This window comes from Mesoplodon mirus (genome assembly GCF_964341445.2).
Source record: "Mesoplodon mirus genome assembly, chromosome: 14".
NCBI lineage: Eukaryota > Metazoa > Chordata > Mammalia > Artiodactyla > Ziphiidae > Mesoplodon > Mesoplodon mirus.
Genome location: NC_138990.1, coordinates 82,455,751 through 82,473,971, shown reverse-complemented (window position 1 = coordinate 82,473,971; position 18,221 = coordinate 82,455,751). Strand labels below are relative to the sequence as shown.

The 18,221-nt window shown below is 36.6% G+C and overlaps 1 protein-coding gene across 2 annotated transcripts in view; it reads right to left on the bottom strand.

Moving 5' to 3' along the window:
* APLF (aprataxin and PNKP like factor) overlaps window positions 1-18,221 on the bottom strand; it is an 88,581-nt gene that overhangs the window by 55,881 nt on the left and 14,479 nt on the right. For both annotated transcript variants that reach the window (XM_082642507.1, XM_082642506.1), the window contains exon 2: window positions 15,982-16,053. In XM_082642507.1, coding sequence (XP_082498633.1) covers window positions 15,982-16,053 — 72 coding nt within the window. The remainder of the gene's footprint in view (window positions 1-15,981; window positions 16,054-18,221) is intronic.

Here is an 18,221-nt window from a genome sequence, read left to right as displayed (position 1 = left end):
TTGTTATAAAACATGAAGCAAATAATGTTGTTAAGTTACGTAGATTATTTTGCATTATAATTTATTTTTCATTTGTTTTTATTTCTTAAAATGCCTATTTCTATGGAAAAATAGGGTATTTCAAGCGTAAATACAAGATATTCTGATTTAGTTTCAATTATATATTAAAACACACCAAAATATCCACAAACTTTTACTGAACATCTACAACATTCTTTCATTCCATTCAAATGTCAAGCCCCAGATCATTTACCTCTGAAGTATCCCGAGTCCATCTCTCTTTAGCATTTGCGGTCACTGCCCTAGTTCAAGCTCTTACCCACTGCTTGCATTTCTTGCTTGTGCTAACATCACATCAAGTCTCCCTGATTTCCTTTACCTCACTGCTTCCTAAGTTATTTTTTTACATTTCCCTACATAAGGCCTCTGATGCTTCTACAATATAAGCAAAGCATAGCAGTGAACGCTCTTCATAAATCTACAGTGGTTTGCAACCTCATCTCTCACCTTCATACACCAAAATCTTCACCCTATACATACAACCTTTGATCCAATCATTGAGACCAACTCAAAAATGCTCTTTTGTTTACTACAGCCTCAGTAATGTCTTATCCCACCCCACCTTTCTGCTTGAACTATTGGAACCAGTCCCTATCAGTTCAAAGATAGTCATCTTTGAACATGTCATCACTTTGAACTAGTCATCACCACTAGACTCCAAGGTCCATGGGTGCAGATAACTACCTAACACAGTTCTAACAGTCTATGATTAAAATGACTACAGAAGTCTCTAGCAGCAGGAAGAATCTATGATATTTCAACTGTCAGTCATTACTGAATAATCTCAGGAACGGTTCCAAATAGTGTACTATAAGAAGTGAGGCTTGAAGTCTAATGTACTTAATAAAAATGCTACCTGTTGAGTCACTTAAATAGTCACCCCTAAAACTGTTTAATTGCATTGTCTATAAGATATCATATTAAATGATTTTTAAAAACTATAATCGGTACAATTAGTTAAACTAAATTTTAAACAGAATCCACTTTCATCTGCTAAAAAGCTCCTGGTAGCAAGCAGCTCAGCACATGAGCTTACTGGCTTTCAAAATACCAAGAAAATCACAGAAGTAACTTTAGTTGTCACTTCACATGACTTCTTCTGATCAAATACCATAATATACTTTTTAAAAGAATATATTTATTTATTTTCATTGGATGACTTGAATAATGTATATGTATCTTTTATACAGAAGGCTCTTATTAGTCATCCATTTTATGCACATCAGTGTACACATGTCAATCCCAATCGCCCAATTCATCACACCCCCACCCCCACCACCCACCGCTTTCCCCCCTTGGTGTCCATACGTTTGTTCTCTACATCTGTGTCTCAATTTCTGCCCTGCAAACCAGTTCATCTGTACCATTTTTCTAGGTTCCACATATGTGCATTAATATACGATATTTGTTTTTCTCTTTCTGACTTACTTCACTCTGTATGACAGTCTCTAGATCCATCCATGTCTCAACAAATGACCCAATTTCGTTCCTTTTTATGGCTGAGTAATACACCATTGTATATATGTACCACATCTTCATTATCCATTCATCTGTCGATGGGCATTTAGGTTGCTTCCATGAACTGGCTATTGTAAATAGTGCTGCAATGAACATTGGGGTGCATGTGTCTTTTTGAATTATGGTTTTCTCTGGGTATATGCCCAGTAGTGGGATTGCTGGGTCATATGGTAATTCTATTTTTAGTTTTTTAAGGAACCTCCATACTGTTCTCCATAGTGGCTGTATCAATTTACATTCCCACCAACAGTGCAAGAGTGTTCCCTTTTCTCCACACCCTCTCCAGCATTTGCTGTTTGTAGATTTTCTGATGATGCCCATTCTAACTGCTGTGAGGTGACACCTCATTGTTGTTTTGATTTGCATTTCTCTAATAATTAGTGATGCTGAGCAGCTTTTCATGTGCTTCTTGGCCATCTGTATGTCTTCTTTGGAGAAATGTCTATTTAGGTCTTCTGCTCATTTTTGGATTGGGTTGTTTGTTTTTTTAATATTGAGCTCCATGAGCTGTTTATATATTTTGGAGATTAATCCTTTGTCCATTGATTCATTTGCAAATACATTCTCCCATTCTGAGGGTTGTCTTTTCGTCTTGTTTATGATTTCCTTTGCTGTATAAAAGCTTTTAAGTTTCATTAGGTCCCATTTGTTTATTTTTTTTATTTCCATTACTCTAGGAGGTGGATCAAAAAAGATCTTGCTGTGATTTATGTCAAACAGTGTTCTTCCTATGTTTTCCTCTAAGAGTTTTATAGTGTCTGGTCTTACATTTAGGTCTCTAATCCATTTTGAGTTTATTTTTGTGTATGGTGTTAGGGAGTGTTCTAATTTCATTCTTTTACATGTAGCTGTCCAGTTTTCCCAGCACCACTTACTGAAGAGACTGTCTTTTCTCCATTGTATGTCCTTGCCTCCTTTGTCATAGATTAGTTGACCATAGGTGCGTGGGTTTACCTCCGGGCTTTCTATCTTGTTCCATTGATCTATGTTTCAGTTTTTGTGCCAGTACCATATTGTCTTGATTACTGTAGCTTTATAGTATAGTCTGAAGTCAGGGAGTCTGATTCCTCCAGCTCCATGTTTTTCCCTCAAGACCGCTTTGGCTATTCAGGGTCTTTTGTGTCTCCATACAAATTTTAAGATTTTTTGTTCTAGTTCCATAAAAATTGCCATTGGTAATTTGATAGGGATTGCATTGAATCTGTAGATTGCTTTGGGTAGTATAGTCATTTTCACAATATTGATTCCTCTAATCCAAGAACATACCATAATATACTTTTAAATTAACCACAGAATCATGGAATTTGGGAAAAGGAACCAAAAACTACTTAGCTAAATTAGGAAAGAAAATGACTACATTTTAGAAGCTAAACCATCCAAACAGTACATTTAACCAAGGCCTGGGGCAGGCCTGTGAGACTAATACAGAATAGGGAATGTTAAAGCAAAAGCTGCCAGGAAAATAAGCATTGTTACCTACATGCTCAAATTAAAGAAAAAGAAAAAAAAGACAATTCTGAAAGCTGCAATGAATATAATCTATCTAGTTCTGGCAATTAAAATTCATGAGGATCTGGCCTTAACTCCTTCCTGGGTGTTTCTGCAATTGGAAACATTTCTATTTCCTTTAAGTCTGTGTTAAAAGAAAGCAGTAAAATAAAATTTGGAGAGAAAGGGTAGAAGTAGAAATTAAAATCAGAGGCTATATAAATTTGGTAGGCAATTATTTCATTGGTCATTCTATAAACTATATTAATATAAAGTTTTATAAACAAGATAGCATAACAATGGAGATGCAATGTAATTTATTCAACATCATATTCCTAAAAAGAGCTGTGAATGTTTGATTTTTTTTAAAGTTATAATTGAAATGTAATGTTTAGAAACCTTTCATTATGTTATCAGCCACCCCTAACTTATCTCTCAATGTGGCTCTCTGGCATATGGCTAGAGCTTTTGAGTGTTTTTGCATGTTGCTGGGCTTGGAAATGTTCCCTGTTACTCCTCAGCCTTTAAAGTGAAGCCTCCCCTTCCTCGGGTATATGCCATGGTCACCAGTGAGGAATGGTGGGTAGCAGGAAGGACAAGAGTCAAAACAGGAATATACATATCTTCTGCCTGAACCCTGAATATTCTCTAAATGAGGTTTCCTTCTTATAAGCTAAGAGAAGACCATGTTCTTATTCATGAGTATTTTAAAGATTCAAATGAATCTCTAAACAATATTAAATAATGATATAGTCCTAAGTTTATAAAAGCTAAGATGTTAAATACAAAGGCATAAAATTGTAAGAGAAGAAACGGTAAAATACTTAAGAAAGGAAAATGATTACATTTCTTTAAAAACACATCACAAACCCAAAGTCAAGAAAACAGTCAGTTTGAGTATTTTTTCCTCAGCTGAAAGCACTTAATATTTAAATGATAGGTGGTTAAATATTAGGCATTTAGCAAATCATCCACAAAGAAAGTGGACCACTCTGTGTGGTCCGTGATCATCTTTTTCTTTTCCTAAAAATGTTCATATAGGAGATCCCAGAACTAAGAGCAAAAATGACATCCCAAGAAATCTGATGCTCGCTCCTAAAACTCACATCTAAATAAATATTACTCATTGAGTAAGCTTTTAAAAAAAATCTATGTCAAACTATATACACTCCAACTAAAAAGCCACACATACAAGAAGTCCAAAAGGTTGTTTCTTAAAAGTTATAAAATAGACAAAAATTTACCAATATTTATAAAAAAGGAGAAGACAGACACAACATCTGGAATGAAAACAATGATATAAGTACACATAAAACTTTTGAAAAACAATAGAATACGATAAATACTTTATTCCAATATATGTGTAAACATGGCCCAAACTGACAACTGTCTTAAAGAATACACACAAAACTGACTTTTAAAAAGAGAATCGGAAAAAGCAGCCCTGTTATTCTATGTCACCAGAAGAGAAACATCAAGAACTCTGAGAGTTCCATTATGTAGAAGTCTCAGCCTGCCCCATAGGGGAGGCAACCTGGTTCCCAGCAGTATGTGACCAGGTGATACTCAAAATGCATTAGTGGATTCAGGGAGCAAGAAACCAAGTATTTCTGTCACAGAGGAAAAGCTTGATTTACAAGGTTTTTACTGAGAAGAGGCCTTCAAGATGGAGGAGGAGTAAGACGTGGAGATCACCTTCCTCCCCACAAATACATCAGAAAAACATCTAAATGTGGAACAACTCCTACAGAACACCTAGTGAACTCTGGCAGAAGACCTCAGACCTCCCAAAAGGCAAGAAACTCCCCACATACATGGGTAGGGCAAAAGAAAAAACAGAGACAAAAGAATAGGGATGGGACCTGCACCTCTGGGAGGGAGCTGTGAAGGAGGAAAAGTTTCCACACACTAGGAAGGCCTTCGTGGGCAGAGACGGGGGGCGGGGGGTGGCAGGGGGGAAGCTCTGGAGCCATGGAGGAGAACGCAGCAACAGGGGTGCAGAGGGCAAAGCGGAGAGATTCCCGCACAGAGGATTGCTGCCGACCAGCACTCACCAGCCTGAGAGGCTTGTCTGCTCACCCGCCAGGACGGGCGGGGGCTGGGAGCTGAGGCTTGGGCTTCAGAGGTCAGATCCCAGGGAGAGGACTGGGGTTGGCTGCGTGAACACAGCCTGAAGGAGGCCAGTGCACCACAGCTAGCTGGGAGGGAGTCCGGGAAAAAGTCTGGACCTGCCACAGGGGCAAAAGACCATTGTTTCAGGATGCACGAGGAGAGGGCATTCAGAGCACCGCCTTAATGAGCTCCAGAGATGGGCACGAGCCGTGGCTATCAGCGTGGACACCAGAGAAGGGCATGAGATGCTAAGGCTGCTGCTGCAGCCACCAAAAAGCCTGTGTGCAAGCACAGGTCACTCTCCACAACTCCTCTCCTGGAAGCCTGTGCAGCCCACCACTGCCAGGGTCCCATGATCCAAGGACAACTCCCCGGGTGAACACATGGCACGCCTCAGGCTGGTGCAATGTCATACCTGCTTCTGCTGCCACAGGCTCGCCCCACATTCCATACTCCTCCCTCCCCCTGGCCTGAGTGAGCCAGAGCCCCCTAATCAGCTGTTCCTTTAACCCCGTCCTGTCTGGGTGGGGAACAGACACCCTCAGGCGACCTACATGCAGAAGCGGGGCCAAATCCAAAGCTGAATCCCAGGAGCTGTGGGAACAAAGAAGAGAAAGGGAAATCTCTCCCAGCAGCCTGAGGAGCAGTGGATTAAATCTCGACAATCAACTTGATGTACCCTGCATCTGTGGAATACCTGAATAGACAACAAATCATCCCAAATTGAGGAGGTGGACTTTGGGAGCAACTGTAGATGTGGGGTTTGCTTTCTGCATCTAATTTGTTTCTGGTTTTATGTTTACATTAGTTTTGTATTCAGAGTTTATTATCATCGGTAGATGTGTTTATTGACTTGGTTGCTCTCTTCCTTTTTTAATATATATATGTATTTCCTTTTTTTCTTTTCGTAAGTGTGTATGTATATGCTCCTTAGTGTGATTTTGTCTGTATAGCTTTGCTTGTACCATTTGTCCTAGGGTTTTCTCTGTTTTTGTTTTGTTTTGTTTTTTGTATAGTTTTAAGCACTTGTTATCATTGGTGGATTTGCTTTTTGGTTTGCTTGCACTCTTCTTTCTTTTTTTTATTACTTTAAAATTTTTATTTTTAATAATTAAAAAATGTTTTATTTTAATATCTTTATTTTATTCCTTCCTTCCTCCCTCACTCGCTCCCTCCCTCCCTTCCTTCCTTCCTTCCTGTGCTCCGGCCAGGTGTCAGGCCTGGGCCTCTGAGGTGGCAGAGCCAAGTTCAGCACATTGGTCGACCAGAGACCTCCCAGCCCCACGTAATATCAAACAGCAAAACCTCTCTCAGAGATATCCATCTCAACACTAAAACCCAGCTCCACTCAACGACCAGCAAGCTGCATTGCTGGACAACCTATGCCAAACAACTAGCAAGACAGGAACACAACCCACCCATTAGCAGAGAGGCTGTCTAAAATCATAATAAGGTCACAGATACCCCAAAACACACGACTGGACGTGGTCCTGCCCACCAGAAAGACAAGATCCAGCCTCGCCTAACAGAACACAGGCACTAGTCCCTTCCACCAGGAAGCCTACACAAGCCACTGAACCAACCTTAGCCACTGCGGGCAGACATCAAAAACAAGAGGAACTACGAACCTGCAGCCTGCGAAAAGGAGACCATAAACACAGTAAGATAAGCAAAATGAGAAGACAGAGAAATACACAGCAGGTCAAGGAGCAAGGTAAAAACCCACCAGACCAAACAAATGAAGAGGAAATTGGCAGTCTACCTGAAAAAGTATTCAGAGTAATGATAGTAAAAATTATCCAAAGTCTTGGAAATACAATAGAGAAAATACAAAAAACATTTAAAAAGGACCTAGAAGAACTACAGAGCAAAAAAACAATGATGAACAACACAATAAATGAAATTAAAAATTCTCTAGAAGGAATCAATAGCAGAATAACTGAGGCAGAAAAACGGATAAGTGACCTGGAAGATAAAACAGTGGAACTAACTACCACAGAGCAGAATAAAGAAAAAAGAAAGAAAAGAATTGAGGACAGTCTCAGAGACCTCTGGGACAACATTAAATGCACCAACATTTGAATTATAGGGGTCCCAGAAGAAGAGAAAAAGAAAGGGACTGAGAATATATTTGAAGAGATTATAGTTGAAAACTTCCCTAATATGGGAAAGGAAATAGTTAACAAGTCCATGAAGCACAGAGCCTCCCATAGAGGACAAATCCAAGGAGAAACACGCCAAGAGACATATTAATCAAACTATCAAAAATTAAATACAAAGAAAAAATATTAAAAGCAGCAAGGGAAAAACAACAAATAACAAAGAAGGGAATCCCCATAAGGTTAACAGCTGATCTTTCAGCAGAAACTCTGCAAGCCAGAAGGGACTGGCAGGACATATGGAAAGTGATGAAAGTGAAAAACCTACAACTAAGATTATTCTACCCAGCAAGGATCTCATTCAGATTTGACGGAGAAATTAAAACCTTTATAGAAAAGCAAAAGCCAAGAGAATTCAGCACCACCAAACCAGCTTTACAACAAATGGTAAAAGAACTTCTCCAGGCAGGAAACACAAGAGAAGGAAAAGACCTACAAAAACAAACCCAAAACAATTAAGAAAATGGTAACAGGAACACACATATTGATAATTACCTTAAATGTAAATGGATTAAACGCTCCAACCAAAAGACTGGCTGAATGGATACAAAAACAAGACCCGTTTAGATGCTGTCTACAAGAGACCCAATTCAGAAGAGGGACACACAGAGACTAAAAGTGAGAGGATGGAAAAAGATACTCCATGCAAATGGAAATCAAAAGAAAGCTGGAGTAGCAATTCTCATATCAGACAAAATAGACTTTAAAATAAAGGCTATTACAAGAGACAAAGAGGGACACTGCATAATGATCAAGTGATCAATCCAAGATGACAATATAACAATTCTAAATATTTATGCACCCAACATAGGAGCACCTCAATACATAAGGCAAATACTAACAGCCATAAAACAGGAAATCGACAGTAACACAATCATAGTAGGGGACTTTAACACCCCACTTTCACCAATGGACAGATCATCCAAAATGAAAATAAATAAGGAAACACAAGCTTTAAATGATACATTAAACAAGATGGACTTAATTGATATTTATAGGCCATTCCATCCAAAAACAACAAAATACACTTTCTTCTCAGGTGCTCATGGAACATTCTGCAGGATAGATCGTATCTTGGGTCACAAATCATGCCTTGGTAAATTAAAGAAAATTGAAATCATACCAAGTATCTTTTCTGACTGCAATGCTATGAGACGAGATATCAATTACAGGAAAAAATCTGTATAAAATACAAACACGTGGAAGCTAAACAATACACTACTAAATAACCAAGAAAACACTGAAGAAATCAAAGGGGAAATCAAAACATACCTAGAGACAAATGACAATGAAAACATGAAGACCCAAAACCTATGGGATGCAGCAAAAGCAGTTTTAAGAGGGACATTCATAGCAATACAATCCTACCTCAAGATACATCTCCAATAAACAACCTAACCTTACACCTAAAGCAATTAGAGAAAGGAGAACAACAACAGAAAAAAACCCCAAAGGTAGCAGAAGGAAAGAAATCATAAAAATCAGATCAGAAATAAATGAAAAAGAAATGAAGGAAACAACTGCAAAGATCAATAAAACTAAAAGCTCATTCTTTGAGAAGATAAACCAAATTGATAAACCATTAGCCAGACTCATCAAGAAAAAAAGGGAGAAGACTCAAATCAATAGAATTAGAAATGAAAAAGGAGAAGTAACAACTGACACTGCAGATATACAAAGGATCATGAGAGATTACTTCAACCAACTATATGCCTAAAATGGACAACTGGAAAAAATTGACAAATTCTTAGAAAAGCACAACTTTCTGAGACTGAACCAGGAAGAATTAGAAAATATAAACAGACCGGTCACAAGCACTGAAATTGAGACTGAAATTTAAAAATCTTCCAACAAACAAAAACTGAGGACCAGATAGCTTCACAGGCAAATTCTATCAAACATTTAGAGAAGAGCTAACACCTACCCTTCGCAAACTCTTCCAAAATATAGCAGAGGGAGGAACACTACCAAACTCATTCTATGAGGCCACCATCACCCTAACACCGAAACTAGACAAAGATGTCACAAAGAAAGAAAATTACAGGCCAATATCACTGATGAACATCGATGAAAAAACCCTCAACAAAATACTAGCAAACAGAATCCAACAGTACATTAAAAGGATCATACACCATGATCAAGTGGGGTTTATCCCAGGAATTCAAGGATTCTTCAATATACACAAATCAGTCAATGTGATAACCATATTAACAAATTGAAGGAGGAAAAACGATATGATCATCTCAATAGATGCAGGAAAAGCTTTTGACAAAATTTAACACCCATTTATGATAAAAACCCTCCAGAAAGTAGGCATAGAGGGAACTTACCTCAACATAATAAAGGCCATATATGACAAACCCACAGCCAACATTGTCCTCAATGGTGACAAACTGAAACCATTTCCCCCAAGATCAGGAAAAAGACAAGGTTGTCCACTATCACCACTATTATTCAACATAGTTTTGGAGGTTTTAGCCACAGCAATCAGAGAAGAAAGAGAAATAAAAGGAATCCAAATTGGAAAAGAAGAAGTAAAGCTGTCACTGTTTACAGATGACATGATACTATACACAGAGAATCCTAAAGATGCTACCAGAAACCTACAAGAGCTAATCAATTAATTTGGTAAAGTCGCAGGATACAAATTAATGCAAGAAATTTCTTGCATTCCTATACACTAATGATGAAAAATCTGAAAGAGAAATTAAGGGAACACTCCCATTTACGACTGCAACAAAAGAATAAAATACCTAGGAATAAACCCACATAAGGAGATAAAAGACCTGTATGCAGAAAAATATGAGACACTGATAAAAGAAATTAAAGATGGTATAAACAGACGGAGAGATATACCATGTTCTTGGATTAGAAGAATCAACATTGTGAAAATGACTATACTACCCAAAGCAATCTACAGATTCAATGCAATCCCTATCAAACTACCACTGGCATTTTTCACAGAACTGGAACAAAAAATTTCACAATTTGTATGGAAACACAAAAGACCCCAAATAGCCAAAGCAATCTTGTGAAAGAAAAACGGAGCTGTAGGAATCAGGCTTCCTGACTTCAGACTATACTACAAAGCTACAATAATCAAGACAGTATGGTACTGGCACAAAAACAGAAACATAGATCAATGGAACAGGATAGAAAGCCCAGAGATAAACCCACACATATATGGTCACCTTATTTTTGATAAAGGAGGCAAGAATATATAATGAAGAAAAGAGAGCCTCTTCAGTAAATGGTGCTGGGAAAACTGGACAGCTATATGTAAAAGAATGAAATTACAACACTCCCTAACACCATGCACAAAAATAAACTCAAAATGGATTAAAGACCTAAATGTAAGGCCAGACACCATCAAACTCTTAAAGGAAAACATAGGCAGAACACTCTATGACATAATTCACAGCAAGATCCTTTTTGACCCACCTCCTAGAGAAATGGAAATAAAAACAAAAATAAACAAATGGGACCTAATGAAACTTAAAAGCTTTTGCACAGCAAAGGAAACTATAAACAAGAACAAAAGACAACCCTCAGAATGGGAGAAAATATTTGCAAGTGAAGCACTGACAAAGGATTAATCTCCATAATTTACAATCAGCTCATGAAGCTCAATATCAAAAAAACAAACAACCCAATCCAAAAATGAGCAGAAGACCTAAATAGACATTTCTCCAAAGAAGATACACAGATGGCCAACAAACACATGAAAGGATGCTCAACAACACTAACCATTAGAGAAATGCAAATCAAAACTACAATGAAGTATCACTGCACACCAGTCATAATGGCCATCATCAAAAAATCTAGAAACAATAAATGCTGGAGAGGGTGTGGAGAAAATGGAACACCTTGCACTGTTGGTGGGAATGTAAATTGATACAGCCACTATGGAGAACAGTATGGAGGTTCCTTAAAAAACTAAAAATAGAACTACCATGTGACCCAGCAATCCCTCTACTGGGCATATACCCTGAGAAAACCATAATTCAAAAGGAGTTATGTACCACAATGTTCATTACAGCTCTATTTACAATAGCCAGGACATGGAAGCAACCTAAGTGTCCATCAACAGATGAATGGATAAAGAAGATGTGGCACATATATACAATGGAATATTACTCAGCCATAAAAAGGAACAAAACTGAGTTATCTGTAGTGAGATGGATGGACCTAGAGTCTGTCATACAGAGTGAAGTCAGTCAGAAAGAGAAAAACAAATACCGTATGGTAACAAATATATATGGAATCTAAAAAAAATAAATGGTCAGAAGAACCTAGGGGCAAGACTGGAATAAAGATGCAGACATATTAGAGAATGGACTTGAGGATACAGGGAGGGGGAAGGGTGAACTAGGACAAAGTGAGAGAGTGGCATGGACTTCTATACACTACCAAACGTAAAACCGATAGCTAGTGGGAAGCAGCCGCATAGCACAGGGAGATCAGCTCGGTGCTTTGTGACCACCTAGAGGGGTGGGATAGGGAGGGTGGGAGGGAGGGAGATGCAAAAGGGAAGAGATATGAGGACGTATGTATATGTATAACTGATTCACTTTGTTATATAGCAGAAACTAACACACCATTGTAAAGTAATTATACTCCAATAAAGATGTTAAAAAAAAAAAAAAGAAATGGTGCAAAGGATGCATTATCCCTGAAGGACTAGAACTAAAATACAAATAAATTTTCTATAGCTTTCTATTGGAATTATCATTAAATATAAACAAAGATTGATGTATACCGAAAAAAAGAGCTCCTCTTATTTTGTGTTTTTTTAGTTTGGAAAGCATTTTTTTTTTTTAACAAAATGAGTTGTGGAAAAGCTATTTTAGTATTTTATAGCTATTTTACAAGTGTACCCATAATTTCATGGGAAGCAAAACAATCACAACTCAGAAATTTCATTGTGCAATAGAAAAGATACAATCACCCAAAGCTGCATATTTTGAGAATCAATACTAAATGACAAAAAACACGTATCTTTTACAATTTATACACAGTTCAGAACTACTCTCTCAATCATCCAAGAACCAAAGAGTAAGTTTTTATTAAAATGAAATAAAAGCATTGACAGCTATGAATTCACCCTGATGACATAAGTAACCACTGGTGATACAGTCATTTACAAAGAACATCATCATTTTGCCTTTAGAATGCATTTTCTCCATGCTGATACCAGACTGTACATCAAATTTAAACGACACACAAAAAAGCTAACATCATCTCCCCATGAGCTAATATTATCTCTTCATGCACTATTTCCAAGAACTGCTAAGAGCTAGAGCCTTTTCTAAAGGGAAATTAATTTAGAGCAGGAAAAAAAGACAAATTCATCCAATTTAAAAGTCCAAATTAGTTACTGCCCTAATTGCATTCATCTATCATTGTCAAAGCTACTTTTTTATTTACTTAGATTTCTAATTTGAGGGAAAGGAAAAAAAGATTTAATTACTTAAAGTGGAGTACACAGCATACAGAAGGGATCATCAAAACAAAATATCTGCTATATTTATTTATATAATTTTACAAAGATTTTTAAACTAAAACTTCTCTCTCAACACTTTATTACAGTTGTATATATAATTTGCTTTAGCAGATCAAATAATTTGTGATTGACTAGAACAGAGAATAAGTGATATTTAGCACACATTATGATAAAATGAATAAACTGGAAGTTATTTGTCCATCTCATACTCATTATTTCTAATCTTAAACTTCCATTAACAAAATCAGTGTTAGAATTCCTCTAAACTTCTCTGAATTGCACCTTGAAGGTGCAGCTACAATAAGATGATTAAATAAATAAATCTATTTCAAGGGGATGGGTATTTTATTGAAACTATATTAATATAAACAAGAAATCAAGCATTACATAAAGCAAAGAACCCATACGTATATCATTAAGTCCAAGAAGCAGCTTTCCTTCAACTAATATAATGTGAATTTCATAATTCTTGGAATAAAATTCAAAACCCAATTAAATATTTTTCTAAAAGAGCAATCAAATTCTAGTACTAGAACTGCACATTTCCTTAAAAAAACATTTTTTATGTCTTCCAATGTTTGGAAGTTTGGCATTACAGAAATAACTGCAATATACTGTACTATTCTTTACCCTTTTTTCATGTTATAAATATTCCATAATAATTTTTTAGAGACATAATACACATAAGATATTATGTGTGGACCCACCACCCAGTTTAAGAATATTACCATTACCTTTGATGTTACCAGTGAGTCTTCACCTAACCACTCTCTTCTCAGTTTCCTCAGATGTAATTATCCTGATTTTTGTGTTTATCACTTCCTTGATTTTCTTTATGGTTTTACCACCTATGTTTATGACCCTGAATATATTGCTTACTTTGTAGGATTTTTAATCTTACATAAATGAAGCCACACTGTAAATATTCTTCCAATGCTTGCTTTCATCATTCAGTGTTATGTTCCTGATTTTAATCCATGCTTTTTCAGCTTTCACAGTAATGTATCTTCACTGCTGTACTACATTTCATTAAATGAATATATCACAATATATTTATTGATTTTACTGTAGGTGGAAATTTATGTTGCTTCTAGTGTTTTGCTATCATATAAACAATTTTGTTCTTCAGGCTCTTGTACATATCTATTGGTACCTGTGTGTGCGTGAGGTCTGCCTGCAGGGAATACAAGCCTTCATCTTTAGGAAATAGCATCAAGCTATTTTCCAAAGTGGCTGCACCATCTAAGCTCCCAGCCACAGCTCATAACTATTCCACTTGTTCTACTGCTCCCCCAACACTTGAAATTGTTAGACTTTTCATTTTTGCCAATCTGTTGGGTGTGGAATCGTATCTCATTGTGGTTTTATTTATTTCTCCATCTAATAAGAAGGCTGAGCACCTGCTTTTCATGTTTACTAGCCAGTCAGGTTTCCACTTCTGCAATGTGCCACTCAAATCTTCAGTCCATTTTTCTATTGGATTATCTTCTTCTCATTGACTGAAAGCATTTGCTATAAATTTTGGATATCATTCCTTTGTCAATTATACGTGTTTTACGTATCTTCTCCCTGTTGTATTTTTCATTTTCATTATAGTGTCTTTTGATCAGCAAAGGTTCTTAATTTTAATGTAATTGGCTTTTTTTCAATCTTTCTTTTACAGTTTCTGCTTTTTATATCTTATTTAAAAACCTTTCCCTACTCTAAGGTCATAAAGGTTTTATCCTACATTATCTTCTAACAGTTTTACAGTTTCGACTTTCACATTAATCTATCTGGAATTGATTTTTGTGTATGGTTTGAGGTAGGGGTCTAATTATTTTTTTTATTTTTTTGCCCAAACAAACAACAAACTGTCCCAGTACCATTTACTGAGAAAAACTTCTCTTCTCCATTTCTATGCAATGCCAGCTCTGGCCCAAAACAAATTCCCACATACAAAAGCCTGAATCTAAGATTGCTTTCAGTTCTAAAGTTCTACTCAACTGAAGGCACTAAAACGTCTTGTGAAGATAAGTTGAAACAATTAGTTTTAACTTCAAGAATTTTTTTAAAGAAGAGAACATGGCAAAAGAATCCTGACTTGGAAAATGTGACGGAAAAAAAAAAATACTGCAGAGGGTTCAAAGAACCTGAGTTCTAATTCTCATTTAACAACTTGCTGACTATGTAGAATTAGACATTCTAAGTTGTCAAAAATAATAGTACCAAGAAAAGGGTAAAAACACTTACCTTTTTCCCATGTGTATAAGGTCATTTACTAAAAGTTCATAAAATTATACTAAACAATATTTAAAAGATAAATATAAACAAAGGTATAGTTTAAATAAAATGTTACCATCCCAAATGTTAGTTTTAAAAGTCTATAATCTAATGTGGAATTTTTGCTCTAACTTCTAATTTTGTATCTACCACAGTTTGGTGCTCAAAAGACACCTGTTGACTTATCTTATATCAACACAATCTAATTAAAGACCAAGCAAGGTAAAGAATGTTTTCTAAAAGGTGTCTTCTTTGTTTGAACATTGTTAAACACCCATACAGAAATCTGACCCACTTCATAAGGGATAAAGTTTAACCTGAAGAAAGAATTTTCCATTAATAAAATCATCTTTAAGTATATTTATTTTATATTGTCGATACTCTTTCAAATAGTCACAGAAGTTCAAAATACACCTGAATACTTTTCATCCAAGTATAGACATGACTCCAATTAAGCATCTCTATTAAGCCAATTTGGAAAATACTCTAGGTACAGAAATCTATCGAAACAAGCCTATAACACTTAAGTGACTTTGGCTGCTAACCCATCCCCCAAAAGCCAACCATTACACAGTTATGGACTTTCTTATAGAATCTTATTTGTAATACCTACTCATGAACAAAATCATAATGTACACATGAACTGGTAGTCACCTTTCATTAAGATTCTAACTACATAAATGTAGCACTGCCCTATGGGAAAAAAAAGTAGCTTAAATAGTTTAGATCTTTATCTCCCAATTATCTTCTGGCAATAAGAAAAACATATTTCGACATTAATTCCCTATTTTCATAACCTTAAAAATAAGCCCCTCCAATCAGGAGCTGGAAACACGTGAGAAAGAAAATGTTAAAATAAATCACTAACAACATATTTACCGGTTTGATTCGAAGCTGACCACCCACCACTTCAAGAATGGCATGTCTTCTGGACACTCTCTTATCTGTTATCTACAGGAGAAAAAAAATTAAAATTTTAAACACAGCCACCTGCCTACAAAACAATAACAACAACAAACCCCACAGCAATGTTTCTGAAGTCATTAGGCTAGATATGAAATCTATTATTCATTCAACAACTGTATATTGAAATGACTGTCCTTACTGAACAAATAACGAAGCAACTCAGAGATTAAGGGACCTGCCCAAAGTCACAGAAAAATAAACAGTGAAGCAGAGACTCAAGGTTGGAAACTAACAGATCCCAAAGCCTTTCATGATGGTTTCCATTCAAGACAGACATTTAGTGGGGATTCTTATCAATAAAATTCATAAAATGAGAAAAAAATCTATATAATATGTACTTATCAGGAAGCATTCCAAATACAGATAAGATAAATTATGTTATAATGACAGAAGGTCTCAAAAACCAGTAGTCTGGTAAATGTAAAAGGTAAGACTACAAGCTTTGGGGTCAAGCAGACGCAGGTCAGGCAGACCTGCGTTTGAGCTCAGGGCCATTAGCAGTAGTTAAGAGAACAGGGAGGTAGGAGAGGGAGCAGTGAAAACCAAGTATTTACAGTGAAGAAAAAAATTTTAATTATATATTTTCTTCCTGTTTTGAGCCAACACTGTTCTACTTACTCCCACAATCACTTCCGCACACCAAAGTTTAAAAATTGGGGACTTCCCTGGTGGCGCAGTGGATAAGACTCCACGCTCCCAATGCAGGGGGCCTGGGTTCAATCCCTGGTCAGGGAACTAGATCCCATATACATGCCGCAACTAAGAGTTCACATGCCACAACTAAGGAGCCTGCCTGCCACAACTAAGACCTGGTGCAACCAAATAAATAATTTTTTTTTTTTTTTTGCGGTACGCGGGCCTCTCACTGTTGTGGCCTCTCCCGTTGCAGAGCACAGGCTCCGGACGCGCAGGCCCAGTGGCCATGGCTCACGGGCATAGCCGCTCCGCGGCATGTGGGTTCTTCCCAGACCAGGGCACGAACCCTTGTCCCCTGCATCGGCAGGCAGACTCTCAACCACTGCGCCACCAGGGAAGCCCATAAATAAATATTTTAAAAAATAATAATAATAAAAATAAATTGCAACCTTCACTTCTGCACTTTCTATCTCCCCTCTCCACAATTAAAAAAAAAAATCATTTGCACTTTCAATGTTGAAATTGCCAATCAAGCCTTCCCTGCATGGCTATTAACAGAACAGTTAAGATTACCTTTGTAATTTGTGACTTTATGTAATGAAAACATTTTAATCACCAATTTTACTTAGCACCATAATTATCCAGCCTACCTCTTCATTACCTTAGTATCTATCACTTCATCTCAGACCTTATCCACACCAGGACCAAAATTATCAGAAAAAGCAGACTGTAGCAAAGCCTAAATTCAAGTAAACCCATTAAGTTCTACAAAAACTTGCAAATATATGAAACTTCCAGGAATCAGTACTCATTTTTTTAGCCAACGACTAATTCCACACTTAAGGCTGTGACTATATAAAAACAGTAACATCAAGCATCACAGTGGAATAGGTTCCACATAGTGAATATTCCGCACAGCTACAGTTGATTTTTAGAACATTTTCTAAAATAAAATATCTTAAAGGTAGCCTATTTAAAATATATCCACTATTAGCCACAATGGCTATTTCAGAAAATTAAATATAAACTAGTAGCCTATTCAATCAGAAAAGAGAGGATAGAAATTTGGAGGTTCCTATATTCTTCCCATAATGTGCCTTAGTGGGCCCCAAACAGCAGTTATCTAATAATCCACTTTACCATTTGCACAGATTTTATCATTTGCATAGAACTTTCACTTAAATATTGAGCTTCACCCTAATACTGTCATAGCTATTATTCACATTTTACATATTTGGAAGCTGAAAGTCCAGAGAATTTAAGTTGCTTGTGTAGGTCACTCTTCAAGCAGGTAGGACTCCAAATCCATACTTATTAACAAAAATAAATACCCGAGAAAAACAGTCATATATTACTCTACGCCTACACGTAATCATTCAGAAGTAGTTTCAAGAACGGCAAATTATTCTGTGGTGAGGAGTAAGAAGTTTCTATTTATAACTTGGAGAGTAATATCTCATTGTTAACTTCAATAATACAAATTGATTTTCTAACCAACAGAGTAAGAAACTGTCCAA